The sequence below is a fragment of the Urtica dioica genome, chromosome 11 (assembly GCF_054948205.1).
Source record: "Urtica dioica subsp. dioica isolate 48M chromosome 11, U.dioica_male_clone48M_v1_H2, whole genome shotgun sequence".
NCBI lineage: Eukaryota > Viridiplantae > Streptophyta > Magnoliopsida > Rosales > Urticaceae > Urtica > Urtica dioica.
The window spans coordinates 5,031,660-5,046,811 of NC_142766.1; the positions used below are offsets into that span (position 1 = coordinate 5,031,660).

A 15,152-nucleotide genomic window follows, 5' to 3' on the forward strand; every position below is an offset into this window, starting at 1 on the left:
TCTAGCTTAATGTCAACTGACTCCATTAAAGAGTTGAAACTGAAATCTCTCGGTTCAAATGAATATATTTTCTACTCAAGAATTCTACTTAATTGTAATGAGTGGATCCATTGAATATTATCTATGTTTACCCTTCATGAATATCATCAACTAGATGAGATTTACAAAATTACCATTTTACCCTTCTAGTTGTTATTTCATCAACTCCTTTGTCGCTTGTGAATAAGTTAGAAACAATATATTGATGAGGAGCTAACAAGTCACATTGATTCATCAAAAAGAGTCATGACTCAATTTGGACACTGGCCAGTTCATTTATTCACATTCCAATGAACAAAGCATGAGATGATATACATTGCATTTCAGCAATCTTGTACATGAATTCCATATCTATGAGATCTTCACAAAGTTACTCATGACATGTTCATAACTTAGTACTTCACCAATATGTCTTTTCTATATCACATAGTGAATATAGAACTCTGACTTTCTTAAATGAGAATACGTAAGTTATGAAATGACATGTCTCATTTCAGGATTGAGGTAAGCACGATGCAATTCATACATAGTGACTCCGAGACATAAGAGGTTAAATGGTTTGTTCTTATTCTATCTCTAGAAGCGCACTGGTCAATTCAATACCTTCAGAAGATACCTAGGAAGAACTTTAGAGTCTCCAACTCTCAATGTCCCATAACCAGACATCATAGATTCTCCTAACAATCATACTGATATCAATAGCCCTTTGAACCTTAGATTGTGAATATACTGTTTTAAGCAAACCATGAAGAGTTTGTTCATGCAAATCTATATTTGACTCTTTATTTGTTGTTAGGTTTGTTTAATGACTAAAAGACTATAGTTTATCATAAAGCTTCAAACAGACAAGGAAGAATGAATGAATGAACGTTTCAACTTTTATTAATTATTCAGCAGTTACAAGTAAGAGTCTTCGTGAGACTTTATTACATGAAATGTAAAGACTACTACTCTTCTTGTAGACACCATTGACAACACTCGTGCCGCGGCATAAATTATATTTCTTCGCGATGAAAAAGTTACTAAAAGCAATTTTTTGGAAACAGTATCTCACCGCGGCGAGGAAGGATTTTCGCTGCGGCGATTGGTTTCTAGTTAACCCTCGCCGCGGCGAGAAAATAACTTCGCTGCAGTGAGACTTCTACAATGATAAACTTAAGCGATTATTTTCTTTCTTTCTTCTTCTTATTCTTCTTGGCCGCGCCTCTCTCTCTCTCTCTCTCTCTCTCTCTCTCTCTCTCTCTCTTTCTCTCTCTCTCTCCGCCCTCTTTCTCGGTCGTGCTGACCACCACTCCCCTCTCTTTTTCCGGCCGCGCGCCTCTCTCTTTCTCCGGTCGTGCCTCTCCTTCTCTCTCTCTCTCTCTCTCTCTCTCTATCTCTCGCTCTCTCTCTCCGGCCGCGCCGCCCGCTGCTCTTCTCTCTTTCTCTGGACGCGCGACTCTCTCTCTCGGCCGCGTGTCTCTCACTCCTCGCCGTCCGTTTGTCTCTCTCTTGGCTGCGCCTTTCTCTCTCTCCGGCCGCGCCGCGCCGCCCCTTTCTCTCTCTCTCTCTCTCTCTCTCTCTCTCTCTCTCTCCGGTCGTCCCTCTGATCTTCACTCCGGGTTAATTTTTTTAATTGTGAATTATGTATAATTTATGTTGAAAATAAGTGTTTGTTTGAAATTGAGAGTATGGATTGAGATTTAGTTTGAATTGAGTTTGCATTTGTTTGATATTTAGTTGAGATTGATCTAGAATTTTTGTTTGGTCTTGTGTTGGAATTGAGATTGAGTTCTTGATTGTATTCGAGTTGAAATTGTGATTGAATTTGAGTTGAAAATTGAGATTATGTTTTGAATTTTGTTTATTACCATGTCGTCCACTACTACTAGTTCTAACGATAGCGGTAAAATAAAAATTAGAAGACAACTAACGCTAAATTCTGATGATAAAGGAAAAAGAATAAATAATCTTATGTGCCGGATTAATAAGGTTAAAACTCTTGGTAAAAAAATCCCGATAGAATTTGATGATAAAGGGCAACCAATTAGTAAGGAGGGTGACAAGTTGTCGAGTTACTTTGGAGTGTTAGCTAGAGAACACGTTCCACTTTCGAAGCGCGATTGGAGATGTAAAGAGAATAACTAAAATTAAGAACGGATTTGGAACGAAATGCAAAAATGATTTACGATTCCTATCGAACAAAAGCACGATTACCTTATGAGAGTCCGAGAAGCGACAAAGTTATTTCGCCATGAGTTATAACACTATCTACTCAAAGACACCATCAATGAACCAAGCGCCTTAAAGAGACCGACTTGTGTTTTGAAATTCTACACAAGTATCACCGAAGAAGATTGGATAGCATTTGTTGAGTATAGATGAACCGAAATGTTCAAACAAACATCAAAACATGGGAAAACATATACCGGAAAAAGTGTGAACAAAACTCAAACCGGACAAAATGGATATCAAAAGCTTGATCAAGAAAAAGTTAGATTTATTTAGTTATTCCAAATTTTGCAATTATTTTTTTATTTATTGTATAATTACTTCTTACTAGCACGACGAAACGGAGGAATGACATACACATGATGAGTTATGGATTGACTCGCGAATGAAAGACGTAAATAACTACAAGGATGATAAAGACAAGCTAATTGGGAAAAAAATATATTAAGTTCTTTAACTTTGTTATAACAATTAATCTTGTAATTTTATTTGCAAATAATTTTATGAGTAGAAAATGATCTCAACAAGCTACGCAAGGGACTTGGGTGTCGGAATCGGAAAAAAGCATCTTGCAAGAAGCTTTTGGAACGTCACGAGTTCCCGATCAATCCAAGCACACTTGACGTTTCAAGTACTTTGTTCCTCCAACCCCGAACGAAGAAGTAATTAAGATCTGTCGCGAAATGAATGAGTTGAAATCTTTGGTAATGAAAACATTTAGTGGACATGATAGTATGAATGTCGGAGATGCTAATGTTGAGTCGCCTAGTGTCGAGTTTGTGGAAAAGAATCTCAATGAGAAGGTTCTTGATGATGAAGATATGGCTAATGTTGAAGACCATGTCAATGCTAGTGATTATTGCACCTCAAACAACCAATTAAATGCGGAAAATATTAATTACGCTATCATAAGCTAATTAATACATGGTTATTAATTAAACAAGATCTAGATATATGTTATTTAATGAGAGCAAACACAATATGTCAAGCAACCGATAAATTTAATGACAAGTTCAGAAGACTTACAAATTTGGGTCACGAACCGAACCTTCAAACTTTCACAATCCGTCTTCAGTCTATAAAAGACTCCTCACGATCAGACCTTCGGGATGACTCTGAAACTCTCTGATTCCTTCTCCTCGTGTTGATGACACCGTAGTCTTCCGAAACGTAATCTTCGAGGAAGATAAGACTAATGAGTGGGCAACGATTCTTGATCTCCATTAGATTTGAAACGAGATGTCTCAGATCTTTCTCTCTTATTTCTAAGAATGGAATTGAAGCAATTTCGAGGGGAAAGAGGAAGGAAGAGGATCGGCCACACCAAGAGGGGAGGGTTGGCCGATTCTTTCTGTAGCAAAATTAGGTCAAAAAACTCATTATTTTTGTTTATCATGAACCCCTATTTATAGCAGTTAAAATGAGATATTCTAGAATATTCTATAATATATTATATCCTTTTATTGTGCTCACACTAGTGGATTTAATCTCAACCCTTGGATCTCATCTCATGAATCCTACTTTTTCTCTCATCCATCAGATCAGTATCAAATAAAGAGAATAAACTATTTATAAAACCAGTATAAAAATCGCCCACCTCCTAGTAGGGAGGTGGCAAATTTTTTCTTCAGCACAATGCCTAGCCCAAAAATCCAAAATTGTTTGTTTACTTGATCCAACAATAAATAAATAACTTATTAATTGATTATTTAATTGATCCAACAATAAATAAACGATTCTACTATAAATAGTTATTTAATTCCGTAAATACCGTTTTCCAAAATTAATGTTGTCAATCGCAATTACAGCAAGTAAGACTATAACAATGAAACCATTATTATATGAACGTTCTTATCTACCTTTATCGAAGCCAAATCATGGACTATGGACCTAGTATTTAAAGCTTAACAAACTCGATCAAACGGCGAAACAGTCCTTTCTCTTTTACGTATCATTTTGTCTAATCTTGGTCAATATTCTACCGTGTAAGCCAAGACTGATCTTTCCCATAATACTAGAATTATATGTACTCATCGTGACGAGTGTCCACTGATTTAGTCAGTACGTGATCATGATCCTCCAGATTCAACCCATATCAAGATAGGTCAATTTGTTTCGTTATACCTTTCTCATTACAAATATACCCCTAGGCAGAGTTGCTTCACTAGCGAAAGATTCTTTCGAATGTAAGCCAACTTCGGAAGTGCTAGCAATCTATCGGTTCTGGAATCAACCCTTAGGTGAGAGAACATTTACCTTCTTTCAGGAAGGCTGGGTAATGTATCTGTAAATAACTTTCTTCTACGATCATGTCCCGACTTCCCAAAATACCTATCTATTCAGCGTTTCATTAGCCTTTAACGTGGTGAATCAAAGAACCTGGTAACATGACCTAGAAGTCCATGATTACTTCAGGATTTAGATCAAGCATCATTATGACCATCATAAGCGACCTCGGCTAGTGCGTCGTAACGGTCCTTAAACTACACATCTATCGAAACCAAAGTTTGTCCGGGTTGTACACTTACCAAAAGTGTAGAATTCTCCCACTGAGTGATCAACCTTCACTCATGTTCTACATATATGACTTTAGATAAGGCTTTCCAGTCGTATATCACTCATCGACCTTGTTTTAGTTCACCGCCCGAACTCGGATGCCCAGCATGCGACTCAGTTTGATACGGAAACTACGGATGATAATTGTTATTGATTCTGAATTTTATCAGACCTCAACCCACTAATCATATTATACTAATAAAGTAACTTTTTATCTTAAGTTTGTCATAGCTATCTACGCTCAAGGTTAGAAAAGGGGAAGAAGAGTCAAGACTTTTTTTTATAGATCCGGGCTTAAGTTCTCATATCATAAACAGCGCGAGTCAAGGACATTGGAAACATGGTACGAAAATGCAAAGTTTGTCAACTAACTTTGAGGCCGTACAATAAAAATGAGCATTAGATGCTCGTTGTCCTCGACCTTTGGAGAGATAGCGCTATGTTCTTCGACCCGTTGAGAAATAAAATGCCAACCAATTTATCTCGATTGATAAAAAAATAATATTTTGTCTTCTTGAACTATCTTTGTTATAAATCATTCTAGTGTTTTTTTCTCTTATGGTTTCTGTGTTATAGGGTTTTTTTTTTTTTTTGTATTTCAAGCTCGAGCACCAAAACGCCCAATGTAACGGACAATCAACCTACATCAAGGCTTGCAATGCACCGAGACAATCCAGAAACACGGAATGTGGGTATTTTGTGCTATCTTATATGCGCGATATAGCTGTAGAAGTTGTAGGAAAATTAGAGACTAAGAAATCCTATACACCGGAGCATTTAGAGAGAGTAAGAGAAGAATAGGTAACTTATATACCAACATTTATTGGTTTTTGTGAATTTTGGATTGGTTTTAGATGTAGATATTTGCTTTTGAATGTTTTGAAGATGTAGAAATTTGCTTTTGGATTTGAATTTTATTTTTCTGGTACCAGTTTTTACAACGAGTTTAAGTACTGTGTAAAAACTAAATTCAGGTTCAAAATTAGGTGATTATCGCCGCTGCGACTTTTAATTATAGCCGCGGCAAGAAAAAGGCTTCGCCGCAGAGAGATAGTTACCGAGACCAATCAGTTTTTGAAAACTTAAATTTACCGCAGCGATGTTTTATACTCACCGCGGCATGTAAATATTGGCGCAGAGAGATTTAGGCATGGCCACGGCGAGTTTTAAAAAAAATTCTGAAACTTCCTACAGCGGATCCGGATCCGTTTCTTCTCGCCGCGGCGCGAAATATACGTCGCCGCGACAAGATTTAACTCAAGACTTCACCGCGGCGATGTATATATTTTGCCGCGGCGAGAAGTTATACAACGGATTAAACATCCGATGTAGAATAGCTCGCCGTGATGAAAAATATACATCGCTAGGATTTATTCATAAAAAAAGAAAAAATTTGCCGCGGCGATGTATAATTTTTTGCTGCGGCGAGAAACTTCTACAACAGATAAAATATCCGTTGTAGAATATCTCGCCGTAGCTCAAAATATACATCGCCGCGGCGAGAAAGTTTGGAATATTTGAAAATTGTACAATGGAACCATATCGTTGTAGAAGCTTCTACAACAGATGTGTAAGCGTTGTAGAATCTAAGGTACTACAACGGATATCTAAAGCGTTGTAGAAGCTTCTACAACGCTGAATTCTACAACGCTTAATAAGTATTGTAGAATCATTCTATAACTGTTTTTAAGCGTTGTAGGATCTCAGTTTTGTAGTAGTGGTTGATATTCTTTAACAAATAATGAAAATTCTTACAAGATGTTTCTTTTCATCAAGTAGACTTTGTTTGGATTTAGATTTATGATGGAAAGTGAAAACTAGTTCGAAAGAAGATGTGCGCGAAAATTAATATTCATTATAGCAACATTTGGCAATTAAAAAACAAATTGAGAGAAAATGAATGGTTAAAGTGAGAACAAAGAGACCGGCGTTTATTGATTTGGTGGATTTTCATTTTTCACATAATTTCATAACACAAAATTTAATCCCTCTTTTATAAATTTTATCCCGAAAAGATGGAATTTGGCTTATCCCTGTTCTCTGGTTAGTTGTTCCTTGTGTATAGGGTAAGATGGATATTCGAGTCCCAATGCATACACGTAACATGTCACTATCCCATCTTTGCGAAAGTTGAGCTGGAAAACTCAAGTCTTCATGGTTATTATTAAAACTCAAGTCTTCATGGTTATTATTAAAACTCAAGTCTTCATGGTTATTATTTGGGTCTTTCACAATCCCCTTCAAGTATATATATATATATATATATATATATATATATATATATATATATATATATAAAGATATTGCATGACCGCCCAAGTCTATAAACAATGATGTGATATTGAATATGTAGAAATTAGACATTGGTATCGACTTATTCCCGGCAATGATACTTCAGATTCTTCGATGATGGGTGGTAAGGAATTCTAGAAGTCGTTGTGGGGTTTGAATACTCCTCCTAAGACAAAGGTCTTCATGTGGAGATTGGCCCTTAAAGGCTTACCTACTTACGCAGCTCTATCTCGCCTTGGAGTTATATGTACGAAGAGCTGTCCCTTTTTGCGGAGCCACTGTATTGTGTTTTCACTCATTCTTCCAGTGTCCTCACAGCCGGAAAGTGTGGGCTGCGACGATATTTAGAGACCTGCTTCGGGATGGAAACGCATGCTCATCGATGGACCACATTCTCCCTGTCGAAGTCCGAGCGTGAGATGTTTATTGTGTGGTGTTCCATGAAAGATCTAGTCCACGATAATGTACGAGTGCAACTTGATGATGTTCCGGAGAAAGCGAGTCAATGGCTTATAGAGCTTCAGAAAGCGAGATCTTCGGTGGAGGCAACAAGGCCCTCCTCTATTAACCTCGTTCCGATCAGATGGAAACCACCTATTAGCAATTCATTCAAACTAAACTTCGACGCTTCTTTTCCAACCAACGGACGGGGGATTGGTTTTGGCTGTGTCATTTGCAATACTAATGGGGAAGTTGTGGGAGCATGTTGCAGTCATACACTGGTGGTTTTTGATCCATTCACAGTTGAGTGTTTAGCGTTGCAAGAGGGGCTGTTATTTGCTCGATCTCACAGCATAGCCTTGGATATTGCAGAAACAGACTGTTTTGAACTAGTCGGTGTTGTTCGGGGAAGTGGTCCACGAACAACATCCGACATCTTTTAGTTGAGCTCAGTGGTGGTACGTGCGCTCATGTTCCTCGTAAAGGAAATGTGGTAACCCATACAGTAGCTCGCGAATCCTTTTATTTCAATCATGATGTTTGTTGGATTCTTGAATATCCTTCTTGTATTTCTTCTATAGGGAGTGGTGATTTGCTATGAACTAACTATCAATGAGAAGGCTGTTCTTATTCAAAAAACAAATGATCTCTAAAGTCTCTTAAATTTGGATTAATTTCATTTTTGCCCCCTAAATTTTTTGACGAACCCCATACATTAACTTACTTTATTTTTCGTTACAACTGTTTACTATCAACTTATTAGTTTTTTTTCAAAACTCATCATTCCGTCAAATATTTAACGGATTTACCCAAAAATAATGGTAAAATCGTAAAATTGGTATTTTATATTTTCTTTTTAATATACTATTTAATATTTAATATTTATAATATATTATATATTTAAAATAAAATAAAACTGGTATAAGATATAATCGTAAAACCGAAGCGAAAAGAAATCAAAGACCATGGATGTCGAACAGGGAAAAAGAAAGTAGAAGAAAGAGCCTGTTTGGGAAAATAAAAAATAAATAATAATTAAAATGAAAAATGAAAAAGAGAAGAGAAAATACAACATTAGGGTTTTAATATTTTTTTTTTCTTTTCAAGAGAGAGAGAGAGAGAAAAAAAAATTGATTAACTATTAAAATTAACATGTTTTAACTTTTAAGGATATATTAGTAAATTTATTTCCAAACCCATTTATATATTGACATGTGTCAAATTCTGTTAAAAAAATTTGACGGAAAGACGAGTTATGAAAACTAATAAGTTGATGGTAAATATTTGTAACGAAGAATAAAGTGGGATTAACTCTGTGGTTCGTCTAAAAGTTCAGGGAGACAAAAATGAAATTAATCCAAAGAGATATATAAAGAAAAAAAAAATCAATGAAAAGGCTGCTCTTATTAAAAAGAAAAAAAAAACAAATGATCTCTAAAAAAGTTCTTAAAAAAAAAAATAAAGACATACAGAGAAAAAAAAAAATCTCGCAGCTTTTTTTTAATTCCATAGTTTGACGGTTTGACCTACCTTAAGAATATAATACTAAATTAACCCATATATAGCCCGCAGGTATTGAAAAAAAAGTATTAAATTAGAATTGAATATTCTTTTAGTGAATCCATCGTATAATATTAAAGATGAGCCGACATGGTGCGACCCGAGAACCCGAGCCGACGCATTATCGCTGGTGGTGGGTCCCAATTCCACATCGGACGCGCAAACATAAACCAAAAACAAAGAAAGAAAAGAACGAACGAAACTCACCGATATTAATTCCCACCTAGCTCCGCCATGGCCATGGCCGACGATTTCTTCTCGGACTTCACATTCAATTCAACAACTTACCCTTCAGTCTCCGCTCCCATGGCCAGCAATTCATTCGACGAAGACGACGGCGATGACGGCGAGTGGGGCGACTTCGTGACCACTGGATCTGTTCAGATCAACGGCCAAGAGCAGCCGAGTTGGGTGAAGCCTTCGGGAGCTTTGCCTTTGTCGTTGTTTGGCGAGGCTGAGGAGGAGAAACCTGTTGCGGCCGAGTCCGTGCTTGATTATGTTCGGCCGATTTCGTTCAGCGATGAGAAGAAGGATAAGAGCTCGAGTTTAAATGGCGGTGTCGGGATTGGCGATTTGATCGCAGATTTGTACGGTCAGAGTGAGAAGATGAACGTTCAGAACGGATCCGCTGCGGATTCAAAGTCGAATCGGAATCAGAACGGTTTTGACGATGCGGATTCGAGTTTGAGTAACTTAGATTCTGGTGTTAATGGTTTGAATTCAAATTCCAACGGATTGAGTTCTGATTTGGTACTACAAAGTGAGAATTCTGATCACGATGATGACGACTATGGATGGGAGTTCAAAGGCGCTGATGGAAGCGACTTGGTAAGAAAAAGAAATCTGTGTTTTTATTTTACTTACCATGGCGAAACTAGTTTGAGCTCCAGGGACGAGGAAAAAACTATAAAACCTTTATAATTTCTCATCGATCTATCTACATTGTGATTTTTGGCTCAGGAATACCAAACTGTTGAAGCTCCGAAACCGAAGGAGGAGAAAGTAAAGGACGGTGAAATTCAGGCGGGTATTGTTTGATAATTGTGTTCTGTGTTTTCGTTTTCTATTATTGTATTCTTGTTCGACATTGTCGAGATTACGAATCAAGCATCCAATCAAAATCTTACGACCAAAAAAGCCTGTTCGATTGATATTACACTTACGAATTTTACGTATGCGCAAATCTGTACACTTTCGTTATTATGAATCTTTATTATGGATAACTTCCTCAAGAATTACTAGGGAAGTTGGCATATAATTGTATAATAATTACTTTTCGTTTGCATGGTTCTGTAACAAATTGAAGGTTGATGGTGGCGGAAGAGTTGAAGTCGAGGAGTCAAAAGCCACAATGGAATCTAGTAATGGTTTGCCTAGTTCTGTTCATAAATCACTTTATACAAGCAATACCTCTAATGGAGTCAGCGATTGGAATTTCGCGCTTGATTTTACTAGCACCGTGAATGATAATGATATATTATGGGATTCGAACTCCGCCGCAAGCAAGGAAAATACTGATACTAAAAATGGATCAAGTTTCTATCCTGTTGCTGAGAATGGAAATTCCAATAATAACTTCGGGCAATTTGAGGATCCATTTTCTCGAGTAGGAGCTGGAGCAGAGCCTCAGTTTGTGAGTTGTTTTAACTTGGATCTTTTTGCATTGAATTATTTCATGTACTATCAATAGCCATTTCATTGATGTTTATAATTGGTGTCAGGAAGCAGCTAAGGTTTCTGCATCTGCAGATCTAGGCACACAAACTGTAAATGGTGATGGTGCTTGTGCACCGACGGACTTTTTTGTTCAATCTGATGGGACTTTTCACAGAACAGAACAATGGGATCTAGGGTTTTCTTTCCAATCAAGTTCTGCACAAGAAGAAGATTTTAAGAGGAAGCAAGATGATACTGGAGAAGGCCTGATCTCTTCTCGAGTTGACAAGGATGAATCTGAAGGAGATGATTGGGAGTTTAGGGATGCGTACTCTGAAACCGGATCTAAGAATGAGGTAATAAAACATATTTAAGTTTATATACATAGTTATTTAATCAGTTTCCCATGTAAATATGTTTCGAATTATGTACACATTCAGGAAGATTCAAAGGTCTTTGCGAAAGAGACATCACCAGTACTTAATGGTGTGACTCAGGTACAGATGCTTATTTTGGTTATCATGTTGGTTTTTTGGCCAACGCTTGAGAAGATCTTGGTTATGATTTTACTGTTGACGTTTCCTCATTTAATTTCAGAATGTTCCTGTTCAAGTCCTTTTCTTTCATCACGAAATTCAGGGGCTTAAACTCTTTCGTGTTTTACCCATATTCGTGTGTTCTTTATCATCCAGGGCAGTGAAAAAAGGGTAGGGAGAGACCGAGAAGCCTTGCCCTTATCCCTTTTTGGGGATGAAGAACTGGAAACGGATGCCTTTTCTGCCAATCAAGATGCTTCTGTTCATACATTCACCACCTATACAACAAATACTAACAGAAATTCCAGTTCCAATTTATCCATTAATGATCTTTTATCAAGTTTGTATTCACAAGCTGAACAGAGTACTTCCGTGTGTAATGCACCTAACGAATATGAAAACGGGCCCCATTTTGTTGTGAGACCAGAAGAATCAGGTCTTGTTTATCCCGATGATGATTTTGGTGATGATTCGTGGGAGTTTAAGGATGCCCCCGTTGCCAAAGCTCAATTCGAAAGTTTTGTTACTCCCATTGTGGCTTCTCCTACGGAATCTTCTACCAAGTTGCAATTGGATCAGTTGATTGATTTCTATTCCAGGTTGAAGGATGAATCATGCTATATTGCCTTAAACCACTTTAAAACTTTGAAGGTTGGTGGACTTCTTATGACATTGCTTTCTTAATTTTTGGAAGTCATGCCAAATCTAACATGTTGAAAATGTACATTTTCAGAACTCTCAAAGTGCCAGCATCAAAGCTCTTGGTGACGACCTTCAGGTTAGCAAAACACCTTTAGAATGTCAAATGAAGAAGTGAGACCTTTTACTACTTGAGTTTTAAAATTAAGGAACTGACCGAAATTCATTGAAATTACTGCTCTTAAAATTTGAGATTGTCTGTGAAGAATCTATGATAGCGAGTTGTTGGAATTACGCTTTTCGTTTTCTCATAGAATTTGTTTTTTTCTCCTTAAGATAAGATATATTATCGTCTTTCCCTGGTATCGCCCCATCTTTAATTTTCTTGGATTCTGACTTCAATATCACCTATTAATATTTATAGAAATTCTACGATCAACTCAGTCGAGACATGTCAGAACTCCATTTAGACAATCTGTCACAAAGAAGTTCTGGCATTTGCAAATTTCTCCATATTCTGCATGAATCAAACTTCAGTGTGCTCGACTCGGAATTTCATCTATCCGACCTCCTGTCACTGGTACGTATCTTCCTACTCGTGCATTTAAGAGCCATGGAAAGTTGTTTAGCTTTTTAAACAAGAACAACATTATATTGAAACATGCAAGAGCCAGTTACAGAAGTGGTACTTAAGGAAAAACCCGAAACAGGCCACATAAAGAAGGAAAACTGTTTAGCTCAACTGCAAGCTTTGTTGGCTTTGAATATTCATTTGTCAAGGACTTGTAATAATTGAGACTTCAAGTTCTTTAAGGTTTTATTATTTATTTGTTTACTTTGTATTTGTTTCGTTTACTTATCAAGTTGATAGAGCTTAGCGTATGCTAATGTTTGATAATTTTTTTATATTTTTCTTCTCCACACTAACTACACAATGGGTTGGGTCCTAAAAATGTAATAAGAGATCAATGCAGCAAAAAACGTTTGTGTCTCAAACATACATTTTATTCTCTTCCTAAAAACAAAATACTGCATTCTATATTGTATTCGTTACTGCTACAACAAGAAGCAGTTTCAGTCAAAACTCTTACCGAAGTACTTACAATTTTACCCTGAAGCTTGACTATTATTCAAGAGCGTATGTAGCTTGATGATTCTCTGTTTTATTTTTTGAATAGGCGGAGCAAGATTTGGACTCGGCAGTTAAACTTTCAAAACATGCAACAGCAACATTGCAGATTCTTAAATTAGGATCAGCAGACGAGCAATATATGTATGTATCCGCATGGTCCAAAATTCTCTCTGTCTGTGCTCATAGGCTAAAACACGGTGCCTTCGTTTGGGACCAGGCATTGCAAAAAAGCGTTGTGGGTCAGATATTATACGAACTTCGAGGTAAAAAGGATTTTCCACTGAATATGTCCTTGCATAAGTTTATTCATGAGCAGTCTCATTGAATGCTTCTTTTTAATCTTTTTCACAGGCAGAGAATATGTAACCGCTCTAGGAGAAATTTACAGGGTGGTTCAAATAATCGGAGCCTCTATCAAACTTTACAAACCATGGGTTTTGTTGCATCCTGAAGGGCCCAGTTTCCTTTATGGTCTTCTAGATGAGTGTACTTCACTCTGGTCTACTTCTGGGCTCAATGAAGCCTTTCAGAGCGTATCTCAATCGACAGATCTGTTGGGCTCTATCCAACATATCCAAAATCTTGACGCACTTTCGCTTCATCACTGTGTTTTCTCCGGTAAAGAATCGTTATGTCGGCTGTCAATGTTAACCCCCGGAATCGTGCCAGGTGCGTAAATCGTGTCAATGTCTCCCAATATTCCTAGATATCTTATTGATGTCGTCATTTTCGCTGTTCTAATAGTTGCTGATTTTTCTACTCAATTGTCTGCGTCAGGAATGAAATTAGTGATTTGGGATGCGGATCAATACTTGTTAACGGTTGCAAATTTGTGGGCGAATGAAATCAGTTCCAATCCTCCAGAGCTTCGGAAATTAAATATTAGCTGACCGGGTACCTTTTGGACTGGCTTGTCCACTCGAAATGCCATATTCCGGTGTCCAGAAGTAAGAAGTTGGAAAAAATGAGTTCACCTCGGAGGTAGAAATTAGGCAGCAGTATGGATCATCAACATGTGATGACACTCTGTGTGTATGTATATGCCGTGAATGGTTGATTCTCAATCTCTATCTGTCTCAGCAGCATTCATTTTCTCTGCCGTTTGATTATTATTCTTTTATGAGTGTGGTAACATGAGCTATAGATACAAGCAATTTGTTTGTGATTGTATTATTTGTCGAACCGGGTGAATAAAGAACTGCCCCTATACCTAGAGTTAGATTTCCACACTCATGTATCAATCACTATTTTTTGTTGTGCAATTCAGATATGGATTAAGCAGTGTATGATCTGATTAAGAATTTCTGTTTGAATAAATTGCCCCATTCCGCAGTATTCTGCAGTTTGCTTTAGGTTGGACGCTTGTACAAGTACGTGCTCAGTCTCTTTTCATGCTACACACCTAAAACAGAGGTCACATTTCCTCCATAGTTCTTATAAATGTCTCTCATATATCATTGAATTTTTTTATACTTAATATTAACATTTTTATAACTTATGGTTTTCACATGTTTAGTTTATGAGGGAGTCGGGCATATAGCTAAGTTAAACCACTTACGTTAAAATTCTAGCTGAATTATCAGAAAATTAAAAAAATAGCCAAAATTAAAGCATGACACATGTGAAATAAAAAAATAATAATAACATGATACATGCATCATACTATGGAGCCCTATGCATTAATTGATATATTCATTTAATTATTAGAATAGTTTAACTATAATCTTAATTAAAGGTAACCGTTAAGCTTTTTGGTATAGCTTCTCCTTAATTTATTGAAATTATCCTCGTTTTGGCCGTTGATTTCAAATTTTCAGATATTTACATCCATCCGCTAAAGGTGTTCATATTTTGATAACCTTAGAATGTTTACATTTAAAAAATTATCTATTCTTTACAAAAATATTTAATGAAAATATTTACTTGCACTGCAATGATTCTCAAATGTATAAAAAAATATTCGAATTTTTTTTCTTCTCAAAACTAATCTTTAATTGCATTAATTTCCAATGCAACCCAAACTAAAAGCAAAAAAGATGGAGATAATTTTCGGTTAATGTAAAAATAAAGGAATAATATCAAGACTATGA

General features: G+C 36.7%; 1 protein-coding gene across 2 annotated transcripts; it reads left to right on the top strand.

Annotated features, from left to right (window-relative positions):
• Positions 1-9,271: 9,271 nt before the first annotated feature.
• Positions 9,272-14,414, top strand: LOC149380813 (uncharacterized). Of its 2 annotated transcripts, XM_089630867.1 has the most exons (11): positions 9,272-9,927; positions 10,060-10,122; positions 10,406-10,732; positions 10,821-11,111; positions 11,196-11,252; positions 11,448-11,942; positions 12,025-12,069; positions 12,355-12,510; positions 13,109-13,325; positions 13,414-13,731; positions 13,840-14,414. In XM_089630867.1, the coding sequence occupies exons 1-11, from the start codon at positions 9,334-9,336 to the stop codon at positions 13,950-13,952; spliced, it is 2,676 nt and encodes an 891-aa protein (XP_089486993.1). In that variant the 5' UTR covers positions 9,272-9,333; the 3' UTR covers positions 13,953-14,414. The 2 variants fall into 2 exon arrangements, with proteins under 2 accessions (XP_089486993.1, XP_089486994.1); XM_089630868.1 differs by lacking the exon at positions 11,196-11,252.
• The last annotated feature ends 738 nt before the right edge of the window (positions 14,415-15,152 follow it).

Coding starts and splice junctions, on each gene's coding strand:
- LOC149380813 (XM_089630867.1), top strand. CDS start 9,334: ATGGCCATGGCCGACGATTTCTTCTCGGACTTCACATTCAATTCAACA. Junction 10,123..10,405: donor TAAAGGACGGTGAAATTCAG/GCGGGTATTGTT, acceptor AACAAATTGAAG/GTTGATGGTGGCGGAAGAGT. Junction 11,943..12,024: donor ACCACTTTAAAACTTTGAAG/GTTGGTGGACTT, acceptor GTACATTTTCAG/AACTCTCAAAGTGCCAGCAT.